This window comes from Gambusia affinis, linkage group LG05 (assembly GCF_019740435.1).
Source record: "Gambusia affinis linkage group LG05, SWU_Gaff_1.0, whole genome shotgun sequence".
In the NCBI taxonomy this organism is placed as follows: domain Eukaryota; kingdom Metazoa; phylum Chordata; class Actinopteri; order Cyprinodontiformes; family Poeciliidae; genus Gambusia; species Gambusia affinis.
Genome location: NC_057872.1, coordinates 15,697,695 through 15,718,995, shown reverse-complemented (window position 1 = coordinate 15,718,995; position 21,301 = coordinate 15,697,695). Strand labels below are relative to the sequence as shown.

General features: G+C 39.6%; 1 protein-coding gene across 3 annotated transcripts; it reads right to left on the bottom strand.

Moving 5' to 3' along the window:
- Nucleotides 1-372: 372 nt before the first annotated feature.
- On the bottom strand, nt 373-19,930 carry LOC122831484 (ataxin-1-like). 3 transcript variants are annotated; one of them, XM_044117700.1, is made up of 3 exons: nt 19,864-19,930; nt 9,825-11,861; nt 373-9,655 (listed from the first exon to the last, which is right to left on the bottom strand). In XM_044117700.1, exons 2-3 carry the CDS (start codon nt 11,613-11,615, stop codon nt 8,972-8,974), a joined length of 2,475 nt encoding a protein of 824 aa, XP_043973635.1. In that variant the 5' UTR covers nt 11,616-11,861; nt 19,864-19,930; the 3' UTR covers nt 373-8,971. The 3 variants fall into 3 exon arrangements, with proteins under 3 accessions (XP_043973635.1, XP_043973633.1, XP_043973634.1); XM_044117698.1 differs by lacking the exon at nt 19,864-19,930 and adding an exon at nt 16,259-16,640; XM_044117699.1 differs by lacking the exon at nt 19,864-19,930 and adding an exon at nt 16,404-16,640.
- Between the last annotated feature and the right edge of the window lie 1,371 nt (nt 19,931-21,301).

Genomic DNA, 21,301 nt, shown 5'->3' with positions numbered 1-21,301 from the left:
ACAATACAAGCCGGTTACTCTTTGAAAGAGAATGCATCTGTTAAATGTGTTTATGTTTTATTTCAATGGAAACTAATCAACCTATTATATTTTGTATAATCTTCATTGTAACTGATGTATATCTGAGTTTGAGTCAAAACACAAAGTGGTATTTATTAGGTTGTAAGAAAAACAAAAACATGATTACTGTCCATTTGCTAAGTCAGCTATTAAGGAGATTTAAGGTCATAAATCTTATGAAACATATGCATTAGGAATCAAATGACTTTTGAATTCACCATTGGAGCAATAGTTTCTTTTTGTATTTTAGTTTAGTTTTAGCTTCCGCAAATTAGCATAATTTGTTTTATTTGCTAAAACAAAACCTTCAAATTAAAATTTGCATGATCTGAAACTCTAAATTTATGTAAGATGTTTGTCAGAATGACTTAGCAACATGGCACTGGTTCTGCAAATGGACGTCTAGTGTGTGTTACTGTCTGTGCTCTGGAACGGGAAAGCTTGCTCTTGAAAATATCAACACACGAGAGAAAAAGTGAAGATATTTTCAGGTCCAGCTGAATTAAAACCTTTGTCAATCTCACTGCTGGCAAACCACAAAGTACATTCAAATTATTGCCAAGGCACATTGTATCTTTCTCCTTTCCAAAATCATAAGCTCTCTACGCCAGACTTCAATGTTGGCGTAAATTTAGCTCCTGGCAAAAGTTTTTATACCTATTGAACTTTATGAAGTATAATGTTCAAGTCCTGCAATTAAAAAGCATTACTAGTTGCCGGTGTAATTGGACAAATTGTGTAAATGTTTAAGTGGTGTGAATACTTTGCATGACATCATTTGAACCTTAGTACGAATTATCATTGAGGAAAACCACATTCTGCATTTTTCTTCAGACTCTTTATTTCCTTGAATATATGTGATAAAAATTCAAATCAAACATTTGAAGTAAGAATTTTAACAACAAATCTCAACACCATCAAAATAAAGAAACATTGGTACTTACTACATACTGTATTGATAGGACACACTGCATCTTATACAGAAATTCATCCAAACAGACTCCAATTACAAAATACTTTTTAAAGTCTTTGACTCCCACTGTTTCCTGGGTTGTTTAAGCTGGTGCAAAAGAAAACATCTTAGGTGAAGCAACGTCTTGTGTGTCATTCAACTGAGCAGTGACAATTTAAATTGTTTTATAGGTCTGTACAAGGTGATGAGAGTTACTTCTCTTCAGTGGGAATAAGGACAGACCAACATTGTAATGGAAGACTTTGGCTATTTACATATTGTTAAGATGTCTAACAGATAAACTCGTATTTTTCTAAGAGAGATTGTTTGTTGCTTCTATGCATTTGTCACACCGACATCCTCACTCTAGTACACCGATATGTCAAAAGTGCAGTTTCAAAGATCACCACCATGTGGCACTTTTATGCCATTCTTAACATTGCACAGACAAACTGCGAAATTACTTATTTACAGGAGCCATCTTTAGCCAAAATGGTTCCTTATTTATATTAAACCTTCAAATTAATGCTGGTGTCTGTTTTAAAGCCTCTTCACATCTGTGGCACCTGTACTCCAACTTCTGAAGTGATTTTGTTCCGTCTGCTCATTTTTACTGCTCTGTTTAACTCACAGCTCAGCATATGTGAAATTGTCTGCATCAGCAAGGTTCTTACGTATCAACCTGGAGATAAGGTTCTCTTACTGACAACACATCACATTAGAAGACAGCAAGCATTTCTCTTATGTGAGTATCTGTTCCTGTTAGTAGCTGTAAAAAGCCGATGGACCCCCGCACCTTCCCGCCCCGGTACAGATGAGTTAAAAAAGCCCGAAATAAATGCATATTTTGATTCCAGCAACATAGTCTCACACCGAAACATAAATAAGTCCAACTTTTAATTCTATTTTGTTCAGTGGGGGAAAAAAAAACATCCAAATTAATAATAATAAAAAAAACATTTTAATGAACTTACCAATGACACATTTATTAGAGCCACTAACTATATAAGCAGAATTAGTATTTCTCTATTTTTAATTTGACGAGTGCGTCCTGAAACTTTTGACATATAATTAAGTTTTCATCGATTACACGTCATGATAAAGATGCACATATCTTCTAACCGATCTTCAAAATAGCATAGATGAGAGAATGTGCCCTTACAGCAAATCAGATGTGTTTATCTTCATTAGTAAGTTGTTTTCTTAGTGAAAGTTATGTCTTATTAAAATCAGCTTATTTCAACAGTAAAAGCAACAATTAAGTTTTAAGCAACGGGAAATGTTACAAACAAGAATGAATGATGACACAAATTTAGCTCATCACCAAACACAGTGAGGAGAATGTGATGGGAGGTAAAATAAAATCTCTCCATTAATAATTGACACTTGGGTTTACCAAGTGTCTAAAAGAACCATTTCAGGCTTTTCCACACATCTTAATCAGGGGAGCCAATAATTGTGGAGGGTTTTGTAGGTCTCTAATGATTAAGCAATTTTAAATACAGTGTACAGTTGAGGCCAAAATTAATCATACCTCTGGCAGATTTTACCTTAAGATATCTTTTAATTTAGCCTGTTGAAATAGACAGGGGTTCTGTCTTTAACCTCATAAAGACTCTGTGAAGGTGGCTAAAGGTTTAAGTGGTGACAAAGAGGCTTTCAAACCTTAAATACTACAAAGATAAAATCTCTAAATACCAAAAAAAAAAAGTTAGTAAATATTAAAAGGGTTTGGTTGCTGTAAAGATTTTTTATATTGCTTATTTAGAGGATAGCTTTTTTTTTTAACACAACATATTTTTAGTGTTTTTTCATAATTGTTAGGGCCACTGCTTTTACATTGTTTTATCATGTTTTGAGATATACCTTTCTAATTTTCCATCAGAAAAAAAATCTTCTTGGTGAAAATAAACTTTTTATTCAAATCTAAATCTGCCAGAGATATTATTATGGGCTTAATTGTCCACACTCTGATGCCCAAATAGTTAGAATAATATGTTTTCTTTACATTTTCTTTCAAACAGTAGTGACAGATTGATTTATTCTTGACAGACTGTGTATGTCCTCTCCAGATTTTATTGATCAATCTGTTCAGAACATGTAACAGTGAAGATTAAACCACAATAAAATCAGGAATGTGTCTGAAAACCAAAATATTTCAACTTTAAGCAAAGTGTAGAGCTTACTGTAGAGTTTTTGTATTTTTTTTTTCAAAACAATAAAATAAAAACCATCTGTAAACAGTTTATAAAGATTTGTATTACAGTTTAATGCAGGCGACAGCATAACGTATGGATTTGTTGGCCATAAGAAAACTTTCAGTTGCCACAGACCATGTAAAAGGTGAACGTAGCATCTTGATCTACAAACCAATTAAAAAACAGAAAGGGATGGCTAAAAAGCTCTGACAACTGAGGCATTTTAATGTAACCCATTGTTTTCTATATATAAAATACAGAAGATTTTTCACTTAGGTTATTATGAGTGTACTGGCTATGTCAAACCCTTATTATTAGTGTAATTAATTCATAATACTATAAAGTTTCTTGAATGAGAATTAAGGCGGAAACATCTTTGCGTTTTCATAATGAATAAAGAAAGACTAAAACTGCTTTTTGTTTTCAGTGTGAAATATTAGACAGTATTTGCTTCAATGTACCTCTGTGTAATGATGCTAAAGAGCATCTTTCAGTTCTAGTACAGATTTCCTAAACAAGCAACAGGCTCAGTTTCCTTTGACGTTGAAGTATTGGTAATTTAAATAGCTAGTGAACAAACCGGTGAACTTCTGTAGTGGCCGGATAGCGTTTTTAATTTTATTTTATTTATTTATTTTGAAATTTGAATATGACATCCAATAATTAAAATTGATTTTTTTGTTTTTAGATGAAAATAAATCAGTTTTCAAACTTAGAGTTTCTGCTCTGAACAAAACAAATGTTTAAAATGTATATTTGACAGACATCAGTGTGTTTTAACTTGTCTGTAAATACATTATATAGATATATTTTTATTATTATTTTATCATTGTTTTATATGAATTATAGACTTATAATTCATGTTATTGTTTATTTTATATTATTAGTTTTGATATAATTTGTTTTGACTTAATTAACTAGCCAAGTCATTTAGGGGTTTTCACCTATTGTAACAAAATTACTTTAAGTTTTATTTGATCTTATGTCCAGGAAATAACGGGAACCATTGCATCTCATAACCAGAATCACAGCACCAGTCCATAGCTTGGTGTTCACTCTGGTATTCACATCAAGCCAGAAAATAAATATTCAAAAATGACCCTGGTGCCAAATTCAAAGACGCAGAAAAGAAAACAACAGAACATTAATTTCTATGATGCTACATCCACTTCCTTTACATCAGTCTATGACCGTAACATTTCAGTCAGAAATAAACTCCACATTTCATTAGTTGGAAAACAATTCACTTTGGAAAACTACAAACATGAGCCAAGTGAGGAGAAAGAAAATACCTAGTAAGACAAACAGTAGTTCTAGTTTGTAACAGTGAAGGATATAAGACCACATCATCGGAGGAGAACAGTCAGAGGGCAGTGTTTTTTTGTTGCTTTTTTTTTTTTTTTTAAATAGCCTGAGCAGTCGCACACAAACAGAACAGTCTGATTTCTGGGTATACAATAAACACCTCTTAGGAGTTTAATGGCTATTAGAATAAACTGCAGTCCATTTTTCACACAAACTAAACTTTGAGGAGCCTCAGCAACGCTGGTGTTCCCAAAAGAGACCTAGCACATTCATGAACATTTGATCAATACCAGAGTCGAAACTAACAATAGCAGAACTTGTAGGTATTGGTGAGTCAATGGAATGATTGAAGAAGGAGGCTTTGTGGCACATACAGTACATTAAAAGGTTAGATTACACTCTGTACACTCTCTCTAAGATACAATTTCACTGTACATGATCAGCACTAGGTGGCTAGTTAGCTCTGCATCTCTTTCTTTCTCTGAATAGTAGCTTTATAAATCCTCAGAAAAATAAAATTTGCTTCATGTCCATTTACATTCTATATTGGTATCTCTCATTGACAAACCTGCAAAACATGTAAAGTGATAAGAAAAACTCACTTTTATTGTTATATCTAAAAACTGCAAGAGAGGTTCAACATTGCTAACAAGCTCCAACTGGACGCTCCATCAAAGTGCTGCTTTTCAACACACACTTGACTAATGACATGGGAATGCTATCTCAGGTCTTCCCACATACACACTCACACCACAAAAAAAAAAAAAAAACATCTGTTCCCTAAACTTTCTTCCTGAGTATGAACTGTAGAAGGTCTCCTTTTTCTAGAACAGAAACACAAAGATTTTGGTGTTTTAATCTTAACACCACCACTCTTAATATATCAGGAACTGACCTGAGAGAGACAAACCAATAATAAGGTTTCAATGTAAAACCCAATGTACTGCTGTAAACTTGATACATCCTAAATATCAAGGCCTTGGTGTTTGTAAAATATGCAAAGTAGCAACAATGAGACCAGTCGCCCATAAACCTGAACCCTTCGCCATTATTTATAGACAGAAAGACAACTTTTCTTGGCAGGGTCTTTAGGTCAGTTCTGGTGGGAAATCTTATGAAACAAATTGTGGCAGCAGCATTTTGTATGCAATTAAAATCAGCAAAAGATGTACATTTTACGTTTTCATAGCTCAAGAGGGATGCTAACCACTACTAATAAAGCAATATCCTCAACTCACTTAATAAAATATTCATCTGGTTATCTAGTTTCCACATGACATGCAAATAAAGAAATAGGAACTCACCTTAATTCCCATTCGGAGTTTTGAATTGAATTTCAGTTGTAGCTAATTAGGCTTAATGTCAATGTTGTTGGGTTTTTTTTGTTGTTTTTTTACTTTTTTGAAATCAAAAGCCGGAAAAAACTGCTTGAGCAACATCTAAAAGCCAAAATAATGACTTGAGAAGTGAAGTTTACTACCAAACCTCTCCAACATTTCAATATAGCTGCCACTTACATGTCTTTAGTAAAACTTTGCAGATATTAGTTACTCACAAGTTACGTTACAACCTCTGCTATTAAACCGGTAGCTACAGTGACTAAATAAAACAAAAGTCGATGAAAATACTTTGTCTGAGTTGTGCTCCTTTTGGTAATTAGGTTGTTCATCGATCTGCACAAGTTTTCCGACTAGTAACAAAATGTTAGGAGTGACTTTTGCAGACCCGACTAGCAAGATCCCAGCACATATACAAAAATAAAATAGCCTTATTTTTTTTGCTGGAGTCCATATCTTTGATGTAATAACTTTTGGAAGTTTCACACCTGCCTTTTCTAAATTTCTATAGTAGCTTGGCACTTCAGTCAGATTTTTCTAGTTGCATGTTGGAAAAATTACAAAAATATTTAAGCTTGCAGGTAGGATGTGGTGATGTTGGTGCACTTGTATCCTCAGATCCAAGTTTGCAGCTTAACCCTTTCTGCACTGATGGATCACATGGGCTTTAACCTCTAGACGGACCCACTGGTGGGTCCGTCGGGTTCTAGAGGTTAATGCTTTCTAGCATGTAAACAGGAGGTAAAGAGTCAAGCAAGTTGTGTGTTTCTCTGAGCTCATGTATACTAATACAAACAATTTGTGAGTATGGGTATTTATAAATAATACAATATTTTTGCAGTTGCTTTATTTTTTAGGAGTAAATCTTCTGTTGACCTAAACTGCTGTTTCCCTGAGCAGCTATGGGAAGCTTAGGGGTCAGGAAGTAAATAGTCGAGTAAGGACTAGAACAAGATTGATTATTGTCCACAGTTTAAATGCTCAAGTTGGTTTTATGTTTTTCTTTGAAAAGAGTTTCTATCTTTAGTGGACGTATGACTGCCTATTCTAAAGGCAAATGTTTTGTTTTAAAGAGCTTATGTATTGTCAGTCTCTTTTGTTTTATTAGAGGAGTGACTTTATCAAAGCCTGCTGTGTTATCTGAATCTTGAGACTTTTTAGTGCTAGATTAGTCTGTGTACAAAGGTTAAGATTCATGGGACATCATCTATTTAAGGCACAGGTGTCAAACTCCAGTCCTCAAGGGCCGCTGTCCTGCAGTTTTTAGATGTGCTACATGTACAAACCGCTGGAACAAAATGGCTTAATTACCTCCTTCTTATGTAGATAAGTTCTCCACAGCCTTGCTAATGAACTAATTATTCTATTCAGGTGGTGCAGCAGAGGCACATCTAAAAGTTGCAGGACAGCGGCCCTTGAGGACTGGAGTTTGACACCCCTGAATTAAGGGGTGGTAAAGTGTGAATTTTGCAGGCACATAGCGCCATTTTATAGCTCATTCAAGTAACTATGTTACCTTTAGTTGTTATAAAAATGCTGCATATGTAGAACATAATTTGAAATTAATTTGTTTTTGCAATTCGATGCCTTGAAATTAGGCCTCTGTCTCTTTAAAAAGTGCCTGCTCTTTCCAACCCTCCCATTTCAGCATGTCATCACAACAATGCTCCTCCATTGTGCTGTTTACAACTATTTGTAGGAGCACTGAGCTGCAAAATAGTTTGTATGATAAGCTCAGCAAATTCGCATTTCCACCAGGTGTTTGCTAAATGCTGCTGCCGCTATTCTGGTGGAGCTGAGCGAGGAAGGCGCAGAGCTCAGCTGTGGACCGAAGCACCAAAGAAGAAATTTGTGAAAAGAGACGGCGCATTGTATGAGCAACGCTTAGACACCCTTAAGCTGGACTATGGGAGATTCTAAGGAGTTCTCAAATATGCATGAAAGAATCAAAACGCTCCAGTTGTGAAAAATGTCAGGGCAGAAATATTGGTGAAGCAACCAGTCCTCACATATATTACTTCAGTCCTGTTTTATTCTCTTGTTATACAGTTGCAGTTTATTAGTTTTTGCTCTCAATAATACACTAATACAAATGCACTGAGACAGTTTGTGTGTGTCCAACAAAAATAAGTTGAGTTAGTAGCCGTATTTAATATCGTAGAAGGGCTAGATATGACAGTGCTTTCTATAGCTATGACAGAGCTCAGTTATTAACATTTTGTTGAAATGTTAACTTTTCATAATCTCTGCGTTAAAAATGTAATAAGCAGAAGCCGTGAATAAAGTAGCCTGAACCACGCATTCCTTTAAGGAAAGTTTCAGAGTAGTGAACCAAGAAATATCACCATGGGAGTTCGTCTGCACAAAACTGTTGAGACTAGCCTGTTGCAACATCATTGCATCAGACTCTGAGCCACATTCTCATTTTACACATCAGGCTGGTAACAAACAGCACATGCGTGACTTGACGAGTTACTACCCAGGGAATTATTACATTCAAGCCTTCTTAGTCATCATTTCCACAACTTGGACCGAGTTCGCAGCTAACAGTATCGCCTCATATCCTTTGCTCCGTTTCTCAGCCACGGCAAAAAAAAAATACACACCAACAACCAAACACAAACATTCGCACAGAGGAACAAGGCCTCTCTCTACAGCTCAGGCAGTCATGATGGTGTGAAAGTTATAGACGATAGGACAAAAGTCAAATCAGACCAATGAGACAGAAAAGCTGGTCAGTCAACCCAATTAATCATCGTCCTTAAAACACCAAATGTCTCTTACTCAACCTTCCACTCACACACTTCTTCAAACATGTCAACAGTGTCTGTGCTTCATTGTCTTAATAGAAAAATCATTCCAGTCCCAAATAAATCCCTCTTATAACAGACGTCCACCATTCATGATCAACATTCACTTTGCATTCATTGTTGCTTTCAGCATTGATTGCACTGATCTTTTGTGTTACCACTTGTCAAGGTGCTCTACGTTACTTCTTCCTTGTGTGAAAGAAAACATGTATATCCTGCAGAATCTCAGGCTATATTACAGTAGTCATGATTGAGTGAAAAGAGAGCGAAGCTAAACACAAAGCTGACAATAGGTATTTTAAAATTCTCTTAACAGTCAATTCTTTTCTTTAAGAATCTTTCGCCCCCAGCCCTTGAGTGGCCCTCTATGCTGATTTTGACTTCCTGGGGTAGAAAGGAGGGCTTAGGCAGAGTCACGGGTGGCTCTTCTTCAGCTTTCTCAGTCTGGTCTCGCTCTGGAGCTGACCAGCGTCTCTTGCGAACAAAAGGTCTCTCTGGATCAGAACAGAGGGTAGATATGTCTGTTTTCAGTGGTTCCTGTCTTACTTCTGTCCCCCCAGAGCCTGCCAGCATTGGTCCACCTCTGAACATCCTTTCTGCCTGTTCTGGAGATGGTGATGTTACGAGCCCACCAATTTGTCCTGCTCCAAGTCCAGAAACATGAAGTTTCTCCATCCTGTTGGCAGCGGAAGCCTTCATGAGGAGACTACCGTTACTGCCAGGAGGGTTGGGATTGATACTGTTCGTCCCATTAGGATCCACGCAGTGGGACAGGTCAGAGAGTGAACCCATCTTCAGCTTGGTCCCCAATGCTTGACTATCTGTCAGGGAACCATTCCTCAAACTGCGGAGAGTCAGTGACACACACACATCACCGACACAAAGCTTGGCACATGACAACTCAAACAGTTGCGTGGTCCGGTCAGGACAGCAAGATGACCAGCCTTGGCCAAAAACAAAGAACGGATACTCCACCAGCACCTCTACACACACCTAGATGGGAGTATAAACACAAGAGACACATATTATTGAGACTTTTTATCTTGTCTTTGAGTGTGAAATCTTCCTGTTACACACAAAGACTTGAGTTCTTCAAATTTTTAAATAATGTTTCTAGAAACAACATGGAATATCTTAAAGATATTATTCAGAAATGATTTACCTGGGCTTTGAGCTCCCCCACAGAAAACTGAATGAGCACTGCATTGGGACTTTGCCCACAGTCTATGCGCTCCACAGTGCTGGAGTCAATCTTCAGCTCACTGCTGATCTCAGCACTCTGGATGAAGTCTTCTGTTTTGAGGTCCTCCACACGCTTTAGCTCTCCATCAGCCAGCTGGATGATAGAGCCTCGCATAAAGAAAGGAGGGAGGGCTACAGGAGAAGATGGGGAAGAGACAGAGGGAGAGACTTGGACAGAGGAGGGAGAAGGAGTGGGCACAGGAGTAGGAGCTTGGGATGGAGCAGCCACCACTGCGGGAACTGGGTTTGAGGGCAATGCAGGCAAGGCTGCAGCCTGTGGTGGCGCACAGGGCGGTTGATTTCCATCTGGGCCAAGAGCTTCACATTTAGATAGAGCTGTGGCCAGGTAGGCATGTGGCATGGCGGTGGATATTTGAGGGGTAGTGGCAGTAATGGCACTGACAGTGCGACTGACCTCTATTTCTGTGCCATTGTTGGCACTGCTGACTGGTATGAGAAGGGACTGGCCACTTGGGATCACCAGGTGCTGTGGCAGTGCTGCATGGTAGCTGACAGTATGCTGGTTTGCACTGGTGATGTAGCCAATGATGGGAGGCTGTGTGGAGGAGTAGAGACTGACTGGCAGTTCTTCAGGAGGCAGACTAGTTTGGATGACAGTATGAGGAACAGACTTGACCACTTCTGAGGAAGAAAGCGAAGAGAATGAAGAGGTTCTGGATACAGGCTTTCCTAAACAAATGCTTCCTTTCTCAGTCTGGACCAGGGAAATTTTATTTGAGCCAGCATCATGTTCCACTCCATGGTTTGGCTGGGCAACAAGCACCAAAGAGGTCTGCAAACCTGCAGGGTTTTGGCCATAGTCAGCAGGTAGGAGAATATGCCTGGCCTCATAGCTCTGGACAGGCTGATGGTTGGCCCCAGAGACTTTGGCTTGTTTGACCACTTCCACTTCCCCATTCAGAACACTCTTAGCATGACCTTCAGGTTTCTTTCCAGCTGAACCATCTGCATACTGAACCACAAGCTGTGATGGGGCAAGTGTAAGAGTTTGTGGGAGAACAGCTGCATGAGGGTGGAGCTGAAGGTGAGCTGCAGGTGATGCTACAGCATTTCCGCTCACAGTCAGAGGTGTTCTATTGTCCAGATGGATGTACTGATTGGTTACTTGGGGAGAACTTGGAAGAGTGACAGGAGCCAACTCTGAAGAGGAGAGTCCAATTTGAAACTGCTGCTCCCCTTTGGTGCTGGGTGATATAAGTGCAGTGGTGTAACCATCTATCTGGGTGCGCTGTCCTACTAATGCAGAGCTATTAGGTGCAGAAGTAGCATTTGTTGGAATGATATGGGAGGATATGTACCCAGCATAGGGCCCAGAACTGATGAATTGCACATTGGGTCCCAGCTGGGTAAACTGGATTGTTCCAGCCTGTTGGGGAAGGGCTGCTGGATAAACTGCAGGCAGAGAGGCCAAGGGCACTGCAGAAAGGGTAGTTGCTGGGGAAGGGATAGACGTAGTAGGAGAAGAAGATGTTGAGGGAATAGGACATCTTGGACTTTCTGTCTCTCTGGACTTACAGCGTTCACTGGCCACACTTGCAAGCCAGGCCAGGTTTTCTGTGTGGGGACTATCAGTAGGTACTGCAACAGGAGGTGTAGTTGCAGCTACTACAACTGGCCTCTGCTCCAGAGCCAGGATCTCACGCTTCTTCGGAGGCAGGCATCCATTACTCCGCTCTTGATTAGCTTTCATGGTGCCCAAGCTGTCTTAATGCTCCTTTGTACTACTTCTCTGCACCTATGAGAATATTTTCTCTGTGGTATTGTTCAGGGCCCTCCGTGCGCTCTCTTTGGCTTTGACTTGTTGTGTTCACTGATGGAGAACTCCAGCTGCCTCACCAGAGAAGATGGAGTCATTCCAGCTCAGAAAATGAGCTCCACAAACTTCATGAGGAATCATATTTGACCAATCTGCCTCTTCCACAATGTTGAGAAAAATCTGAAAGCAAAATAGACTTAAATTAATACGTACATGCATCAATACGTACATTATTTACACAATACTTTTTTATGATTAAAGTCAAAAACAGTAGACGCTTTTCACCATATATATATGTGTGGGTGTGTGTGTGTGTGTGTGTGTGTGTGTGTGTGTGTGTGTGTGTGTGTGTGGTACCTCAAAATATTACAAATGTGAAAATTTGTTTTCCAGTTAGTTCTTTACCCAGTTAATTCTTTACTCTGCCACTTGGTGGCACCAAGCATAAAGAATTCATTTGACTCAATTTTTTGCATCAGAATAAAGCTGTTGTTATCCAAGAGGACCCTATAGAGATTCTACCACCAGGATCTACAAGAACTTGTACTACAACAACATATATTCCTTAAGGTGTTAATGCATAAGGAACAAACAGTAAAGAACAGTTTTGTGCATACCTAGCTGCACTTTGCTGAAAAAGTTACATTCAGTGGCTTACTTAAGCAGTTCTCGACTGTGATTTTTGAGTCCAGTGGCCTTGATAGTACATAGCCTTGGTCATTTTCCAGGGTCTTATTTTCTAAAATGCCACAGTTTTCTTCAGATATTTGTAGAATCCCCTTCTTGTAACATTTGTCTTTTGCGGTCTCAAAACATGTGTTGAGTCTTGCTTGAAATATGTAAGCATCCCACCCATCCCCATGAAGGGACTCTGGGTTAGTATGTACTGGAAAAACAACTTAAAGGTGTATGAAATTTAATTTGAAAGAATCCAGCCAGATCCATAAATGGGTATTTTTTCTGCAAATATATTCTATTCTGCTGTAAAATCTCTGAGCAGCTCTTCGAAGTAGAAAGGAACACACAATTTACAGCAAACAATGAATAAGAGCATTTTTGGAGTTTAGTTTAATAACAAGAAGACTAAATGAAAAGCGAAACAAGTTCTTGGCACATCTGGGGAATTAAGTTCACCAACACACAGAGGACATATTAAAGCACTAGTTTACAATTGTTACAAAATGATATTCTGTTAAAACTTTGAGAGCATTTAATATCTGTAGAAGATAACTCTCTAGGTGTTTTGTTTAGTGTAGAGCCACAGTAGTTGGTTCAAGAGGCTGAAACAAACAGCTAGCTCAAAAGGAACCAAGATCAATGTAGCCTACCATCTTAAACAACTCTGATCTTGAAAACATCACTGCCCTTTATGCCAAGAGTATTTTATGAACTAACAATTATGTTTGCATTAGGTGGAAATGTAAACATAAAATATTTAGAAAATGAATTAAGATAGCAGGTTTTGGACCACCAATTATCCTCCAGCATGAAACAGACTGGCGGCAGACTGGCAACATGTCCAGGGTGAACCCCGCCTCTCGGCTGGAACGTAGCTGGAGATTGACACCAGCAACCCTCCCGACCCTCTAAGGGACAAGGGTGAACGGAAAATGATGGATGGATGGATGGATGGATGGATGGATGGATGGATGGATGGATGGATGGATGGATGGATGGATGGATGGATGGATGGATGGATGGATGGATGGATGGATGGATGGATGGATGGATGGATGGATGGATGGATGGATGGATGGATGGATGGATGGATGGATGGATGGATGAAACATGTATGCCTAAGTGTTTCAGGCAAGGGCAATTCTGTGATGCACATTAACAGGTGTAAGAAGTAAAAACGTCGAGTTGATGCTGTTTTGTTAAGTTTTACTCTGCTTTATTCCACTAGTAGTCAGCTGATCTGACTGGAAAAACTTTACATGTTCTGTTTTCATGTTCTCATGTACAAGTTTCAAGTGTCCTACATCTATTTTCCCTGTAAATAATCATCAACCTCCTTGCAAAACTCCTGAATGCAAATACAGCAGCTGAAATGTTTAAAACAAAGCCCTTTGCATAAACCACTGTGATGTTTTTCAGATTAGAGCTAAGACAACCTGCTTTGGTCTTGGCGCCTTGGACTAGCCAGTAGAAAAAGACCAAGTACCTTGGATTAAAAAAAAAAAAAAAAAAAAAAAAGACACCAAAGAGTTATCTACTGCAGGTGATATATTAACAGCTTATAACATTTCAACAGATCCGCACTTAAAAAATCCTGAACTTCCCCTGTACAACATAATTATTCTCATCCACACCTGTCTTCCTTTTTTAATTAAATTCAAACATTTATTTTCAATTTTTCATTAGCTTTTCTTTCACCAGAGTTTCAGTTCCTTCCGGCAGGCTTATCTGTGGGTAAACCCACTGGACTCAAAGTTGTTCATTAGCCAGGAACTCCACTGAAATGAACTCTCCTTATATAGCACAGAAATACACATTCATTTTTCTTCCTGTGCATTCAATTTAGAGGACCTTCACTTTACCATTCAACCACACCAGAGTGTTTTTATGTCAGTGGTTCACTACAAAAGGCAACCACAGACATGTTACATAAAGACGGAGGGTGGGGAGGAAAAAACGAAGACAGAAGGCAACTTTGGTCATGTTTTATTTGGAAGCATCTACCTCTAGTGTTGGTTTCGACAAGGTCACTGTATCCACAAGCAGCGAGAACCTCAGCACAGTTTACAGCGGAGAAGATTCAGCAGATGTAACAAAGGAGGGGAGCAGCAGAGATGGAGCAAAACAGCGACAAAAGAGGAGAGCAAATAGAAAGAAGAGGGGAAAAGAGGCAAAAGATGCAGAGCTCTGTGGAAAGGTGGGGGGGAGAATGAGAGAAAGGTGATAAGAAATGGGGAGGACATAGAGGAGAAGATATGAGTTCTGCTTTTCCCTGACCCACATTGAGGAGCGCCTGCAGCAGCAAGAGCGCCATTGCCCCCCTCCCACCCCTCCTCCTTGCCGAGAGATTCCCGATCAGCAACGCAGCCGCCACTACAGTCTGTCTGAGCTACACTGTGCAGCACCGCTCTGCACTTTGGCAACAACCCCACCTCAGCAACACCGTGTCAACACTGTAATGACATCACTTCTGAAGCACAAGCATCTCCTGTCTTCAAAGCAGTACTGGCAGACAAAGCCAGCTGACACACCAACAGTTTGAACGGACTGATCGGCGCACACAAAGCTCAGCAGTCAAAAAGCCTCTCCAGATTTTCCTGTGTCAGCCTATAATTAGAGCGGTGACACCAACACACATAAGGCTTAGATGTTACTATGGAGAACAAAGGCGAGCCTTCAAGACTGAGAGCCACGCAGCATGGGAACCTTGACTCAGGACTGACACCTCTGAGATGAGTGTACAGAGGGATGACAACACAGTGGAGTGGAGGGGACAGGACGTGCTCTGTTCAGTTCATCAATCAGACAGAGAGAAGTGGACCACCATCCCCAATGTGTGGTCCCTTTTCTCCACACCAGAATGGCGCATAAACCTCCGTAATGGGTTTGTGTGGCTGAACCCTTTCTCTGTGTTGTCTCCAGGTGAGAGTCTCCCTAGCAGGGTTGTATCTCTTCACTTATGCTGCAGTTGCCAGTTCCTCCAATACCACCCACCCACCCACCCCCACCTCTTTCTTCTCTCATGCTCCCACTGAGTGTTTACTCCTTACATTGATCCGTTGCTTCATAGGAATAACATTTCTCTGCAGGAGGGATTATGCAGTGGTGCATCATGAAAGAAAACCACATCTTTCTTGACAGTGTACTGAGATTTTGGAAAAGGGAGAGCAGACCAAAGGTCCCTGGGAGGGACATGCTATCTATACAATATTTGCCACCAGTCATAGAAACACAGTGATTACCCTGACCAGCGAAAGGCTATATATAGAAAACAAAAACATCATTATCAATCTGAGCTCTGGCATGAAACAGAGAGGGGAGGTACTGTGCAGGACAATTTGTACAAGTGTTTTAACAGTCAATTGCTGCATATAGACAAGACGTCACCGTCTCTGGAGTACAAACAAATCAGCTTTCAATGCCACGAAGCAGATCTGTAAAGTGTAATGTTTTTTTTCTCTAATATTTCAAACAGACATGTTCCTGTCTGGCTGTGCAACAGTGCCGCCTGCACCTTTAAGAGGCGGACCGTCCGTGTGGCAGCGACAGTAAGAACAGGCAGTGGGGTTCAGGCTGTTTTGTCTTCACAATGACTCCAGAGTTCTGCATCACTGCTTGGCACACTCCAATCGCACCGTGCAACAAGCAAAGGACGTGCGCACACACACGCATGCATGCAGGCAGCAAACGTAAACAGGGTCAAATCCACCACCAGGGACTTTGGACAGATCAGAGGACAGATGCTGGGACTCCGGTCTCTGGGGGCTTAACAGTGAGAGCGCATGAGTGGAGTAGCAGGACAGAATTACTACTATGCCACAAATCAGGAAGAAAAAACACCCCCCCACCCCTAGTCTCCACCTCCCCCTCCCTGAGTAATAGTACTAAGAATAGCTCACCAGTCTGTCCACAGCCACTGCCTGCAGATCATGTCCAATGATTCTTCCTGTCAGTGTCAGTTTGTGTCTAAGTATCCCAGGATTCTTCTTCCTGATTCTGTCCTTTGTGCAGCCTGTCTCTGTTGATTCCGGTTCGCAGGCTTACCTGCCCTTTGCAACGAGGGCCAGTGGTAAAAGGAAGATCCCCAGTGCTGCAGACCCCACCAAGACCTGCGTGCAAGCTTGCTCCACTGAGCGTTATGCAAGGCCACCAGTCCGCCAGCTCCCTCTCTCCCTCTCTCTGCCTGGTTGCTTTTCTGTCTCCTGCTCGCTGTGTGAGTGAGTGTTTCTGCCTCCCTTCCTTTCCCTCCCCATTTCCCTCCCTCCTCCTGTTTCTTTCTCTCTCAGTACTCTACTGACACAGCTCCTCCCCCAGCCAGCCTCATCAGCCGCATCAGGTATTCATTCAAAAAAACACACTCCACTTGGCTCGGCGCCCAGACTACGCTCACACTGAGAAGGAAGGGGCGGAGGGAGCAACAGACTGCGAGAGGAGGGAGAGACTGAGAGCTGGAGACTGAAATGCTTTGCTCAGACAGACGGGCTGCGTGAATGTGAGTTACTGTGGGAGATTCGCATTGACATGTGCAAGCCCAGACAGTACACATGCATGCATGCATGCAAACCAGCATAGGATTAAAATGTTCTAAGTGTAATGCTCACTCTTGTCCTTTTTCAGATAGATTTTTCCCACTGAGGCAAATCTCTCTGTAATCTTCCATGTACAAGTGTGCCCTACCAAAGCTTTTTTCTCAGCTACGGAGGGTTTAAAAAACCACCCAATATCTTAAAGCTACAGGAATCTTTCCCCCAAAAGTATTTCCTTCACCGTATGGAGAAAAGGGTGGTTGCACCTCTCCCCTCCCAATCCAAGGCCTTTCTCCTTGATTATCTCAAGCTACTCATACAACAAGGTCTTGGATGGGCACCTCTCACCAATTGTCATCCTACTACCCTGACATCCACAGCTGTCTCCTACTCCTGAAAGAAAACATTGACAGAAGAACCAACTGCAAATAGATCTCTTCTTTCAGCCACCTCCCTGTTCTAGTGTTCACCTAGCATGCTTTCTCTGGCTACTCACTGGATCCTTGGTATTTCCCCATGGTCTCGTATTCCTTTCTCCTTATGTTTCTTTGTTTGGTATAGCTATGTTGATCCCAACGACTGTACTCTGCTGCTTATCATCAGTGGTTACAATGTCCAGTTGGATGGCCACTACCATTTTGTTAGTTTGTCTCTAGAAGCCACATGGCGTCTTAGCTCAGTCATTTTTCACTACTTTGGTCGTAATTTCTACTTTGCCTAGGATTCTCTAGTTGGTATTGTACACAGATGTCTCTGTATTACATACCAGCTCCTTGTGTGTGGCATTCTATGTATTTAATTTCCTGCCAAAATCTTGGATACTGCATAGTGCGGTGAATAGTGCCTCTATAGCTCTGCTTCTCAAGGCCTGCTGCTGCACAGTCACGAACAGCACTTCTGTGCTTTACTTCAGTATTGAAAGTTGTAGCCATTGGTTGAATGTAGACTCGTCTGAAACTTCAGCTATCTATTGGTGGCACATCCCATGGATGGGCTTATCCTCCAATGATGGTTCTTTCAGCTGCCTCTCTTCCATTTTTCACTGTCTGAGACATTCACAGAGCACTTCATCATACACGTTGAATAGCTTTCATGTTTTAATAGCTATAAAAATACTTAATATTTTTTATATTTTCAGCTGGAAATTGTATTGTTGCAGCTAGCTTAGCAGTGAGATAATATCCAAAGTTTTATTTCTTTCCTAAATGATCCAACGTCAGTTAATACAGTGTTAATTTGGAGAGAAAAATCATATGGTTATTATTAGAAAGCAGCTATCCAGAGCTTCCTTTCATGATAAAATATGGTTGGAAGCTTCAGTCTGTAGCTCACATACCGGTTTGCTTTCACTCTTCATTACACAAAATAAAATCTGTTAATAGGACTCAAGTCTCCAACCAAGGGTCAATAATAAAATCTGAAGGGGACCATTCTAAGTATAATCTGATGTCTTTTACTTTTGTGACTCGAGTCAGAGTTAAAGTTTGAGTTGCCATCTTAGGAATGTGGCTCTGCCTCCAGCTGCAGTTCAAGCCTCCAAACCTGTTTTACAATCCTCTAAATGGTGTTGTTATCCACATTGCTTGTGCTACCAATTTTGTTCTTCCACTTAACTTTTTATTCATATGACTGGATACAGCACTCTGCCAGTAGCCAGCTTCTTATTTTAATTACCTTTTGTGGTCAGTGACCATATCAACAGTTTCCCCCATGATTGCATGTCATAACATGGCCATAACATAATATTTCTGTATTATAATTCCTAAATTAATTGGTCTTATGAAATATTCAATTTTTCAAAAAAACTGGTTTTTTATGCACTTTAAGCCATAATTAATAACAAAATAAGCAGACATAAATATTTGAAGCAATTAATCTACATACTATACGAGTTTGACATTGTAAACTGAATTACTTAAATAAATTAAGTTTTGTAAGATATTCTAAGTTTCTGTGTTGCAAACGTGTAAAACAACTGTTTTGTAGGAGCTGCTCAGAGGTGAAAAACACAAATGTCCATAGTACTGGCACACAGATGTAGACCCTCATAATAATTGCTCATACTGTGTTTCCTCAGCTGTTCAACTTGACAAAAAATGTCCAGGGTGTTTTCACTGCCAAGCAGCTGCAGCTTCATTTTCTCCTGTGACTCATGTTTCTTCAAGAAAAAAAAAAAAGCTGCCAAGTCACTTTAAAACGAAAAGACTGTACAGAGCTGTACCCAATATTTAGAGAATTGAAAGCACCTCCATATCACCCTGCTGCATAAATATGTGGTCAATCTCAAATGTCTCAAATAACACATTTTAGGTGGACATGAATGTCATTTGGAGAGCCAAAAAACCTAGTTTGAGTTTAAGGCAGCAAAGAGTTGACTCTGTGAAGAAGATGAGCAGTGAAGCTGAATGGAGGACAGAACTCTCTTGCTGTTTGAAGCGCGATCAAAGACTACATCTTTACTTATAGTGTTTACTGTCGTCCAACCAGACTGAGGAGTTTCGTTCGCCCAGCTGAATGTATCCTTTTTATATTTAGCACAGTCAACTGCAGACTTTCCAGCAAGTGTTACATTCCACATTGTGGTGCAAACAAAATGAGAGGGCCATGAAAATCCATAACAAGATTTGTGACATCTTACAAATACTAGACAAAAACAATCCTTAATTGCACTGTGCTACTAGGAGTAAGAGGGAAGAAGAAGTGGAAATTAAATGTCTAGTTATGCTGCCATTTAAAAAACAAAAATGGCTGTGTAAGTGTAATCTTTATCCTTTCACATTTTTATGTTTTTGGAAAGTTGCTGTCTAAAAAAAAATCATCTATATAAAAACTAAAATAGCTGCTAGCAGCAGCGGTTTATGTCACTACAAGATTGTTAACTGCACTGCAACCATAAACACAAGTTGTAATAGTTGTAAAGAGTCGCAGAAAAGCTTTCCCAAAACCTAATATAAATCCAAAGATATGGAGAATATTACCTTGAAATCACTGTGAGTCACACCGACAGTTATCCAACCATGTTTTCTGGCTCTGTGCACTGCTTCCTTACCACCACTTACACTCAATAAATTGGGCCACCAACACTGCAGGAGACATGTCCAGACATGAAACACTGATCCCCGTGCACATAGGACAGGAGAGCATGTGCAATGGCTGTTTCAGAAAAATTGTTTCATAGATATGCTTCTTTTGCAGGAACAAAACAAAAAATGTTTTTCAAAATCAGTCTTTGCGATGTCTTTGCATCGATTTTGGCTGAAGTGTCATATTAAGAATGACTCAGCTGATGTATTTTAGATAAACAAACACAGATGTGTACTTGTGCTAAACAGTACTTGAAATATGATAAGGCTTACTATATTTCAAATGATTTTAGCTAGGATTTTTTTTTTTACTATTTCTGACAGAAGGTTATGTAAATCACTCATTTATTTAGAACCAAATAAGCCATTTAGTTTTTTGGCGTTTTTTTTCAAGAAAGCTAGAGCCTTGTTTACAGAAGGTTTCACAGGGCAGCATACACCTCATACTTGTCTGTATTAACCACATCCACATAAACCTTCAGAAATATTACAAAATATATGTTATAAATATTTTGGGGCTGAACTGTCTGTATATGTGTGTATAATTATGTTATTGTAATAAAACATAACTGATATTGTAAAAATGAAAAAATATAAATAACAATGAACAGTTATATCCGAATAATGCAATTTTAGTTTGTCATCCACTCCTCAGATATCAGAAAACACCAGCTAATGTAAATATTCCTTAGTTTAACTAAGCTAGCATAACAGACTGCTGTATCCTAAGTGCACAAAGAATCATTCCTGCAGATCCTTCCTCCCAGCACCTGTCAGACTTTATAACCATTGCTGCCCCAATAGGTTTAATAAGTATTTATATTTATGCTGTTGTTTGCACACTCCTGTTGGTTTTTTATGCATATATGCACACATGCTCATTTTGTAAATGTTTCTGTTTTTTTTCCAGTCCTACACAACTCCACATTTCTTTGCTATTTTTAGTAACGGTAACCTGCTATTTTTTTTCATATGTTGGGAATTTTCCCCTGGTGCACAGTTTTTATTCTTATTTTTGTTTTATTTTTGTTATAAACATGCATGCTCCCACTTATCTTAACTTGCTACTGTTTCCCCACTGTGGGACAATAGGATACTTCTTCTATATTCTGAAATTATAGTGGGTTGACATATTTTCAGAGGCAGATTAAAGTAAATTTAGGTGCTTTTTAAGCATACTTTTTTTTGTATTTCCTTATTTAGTAATGATAACAATAAAATAACATGTTATAGTAAATAAACAAGTTTGATCAAAATTAGCTGAGTGCGTCTTGTGACCATCGTGGCATATTGCTCTTTTTGGTCCAAATGTGGTGTCTATATTTATACCTAT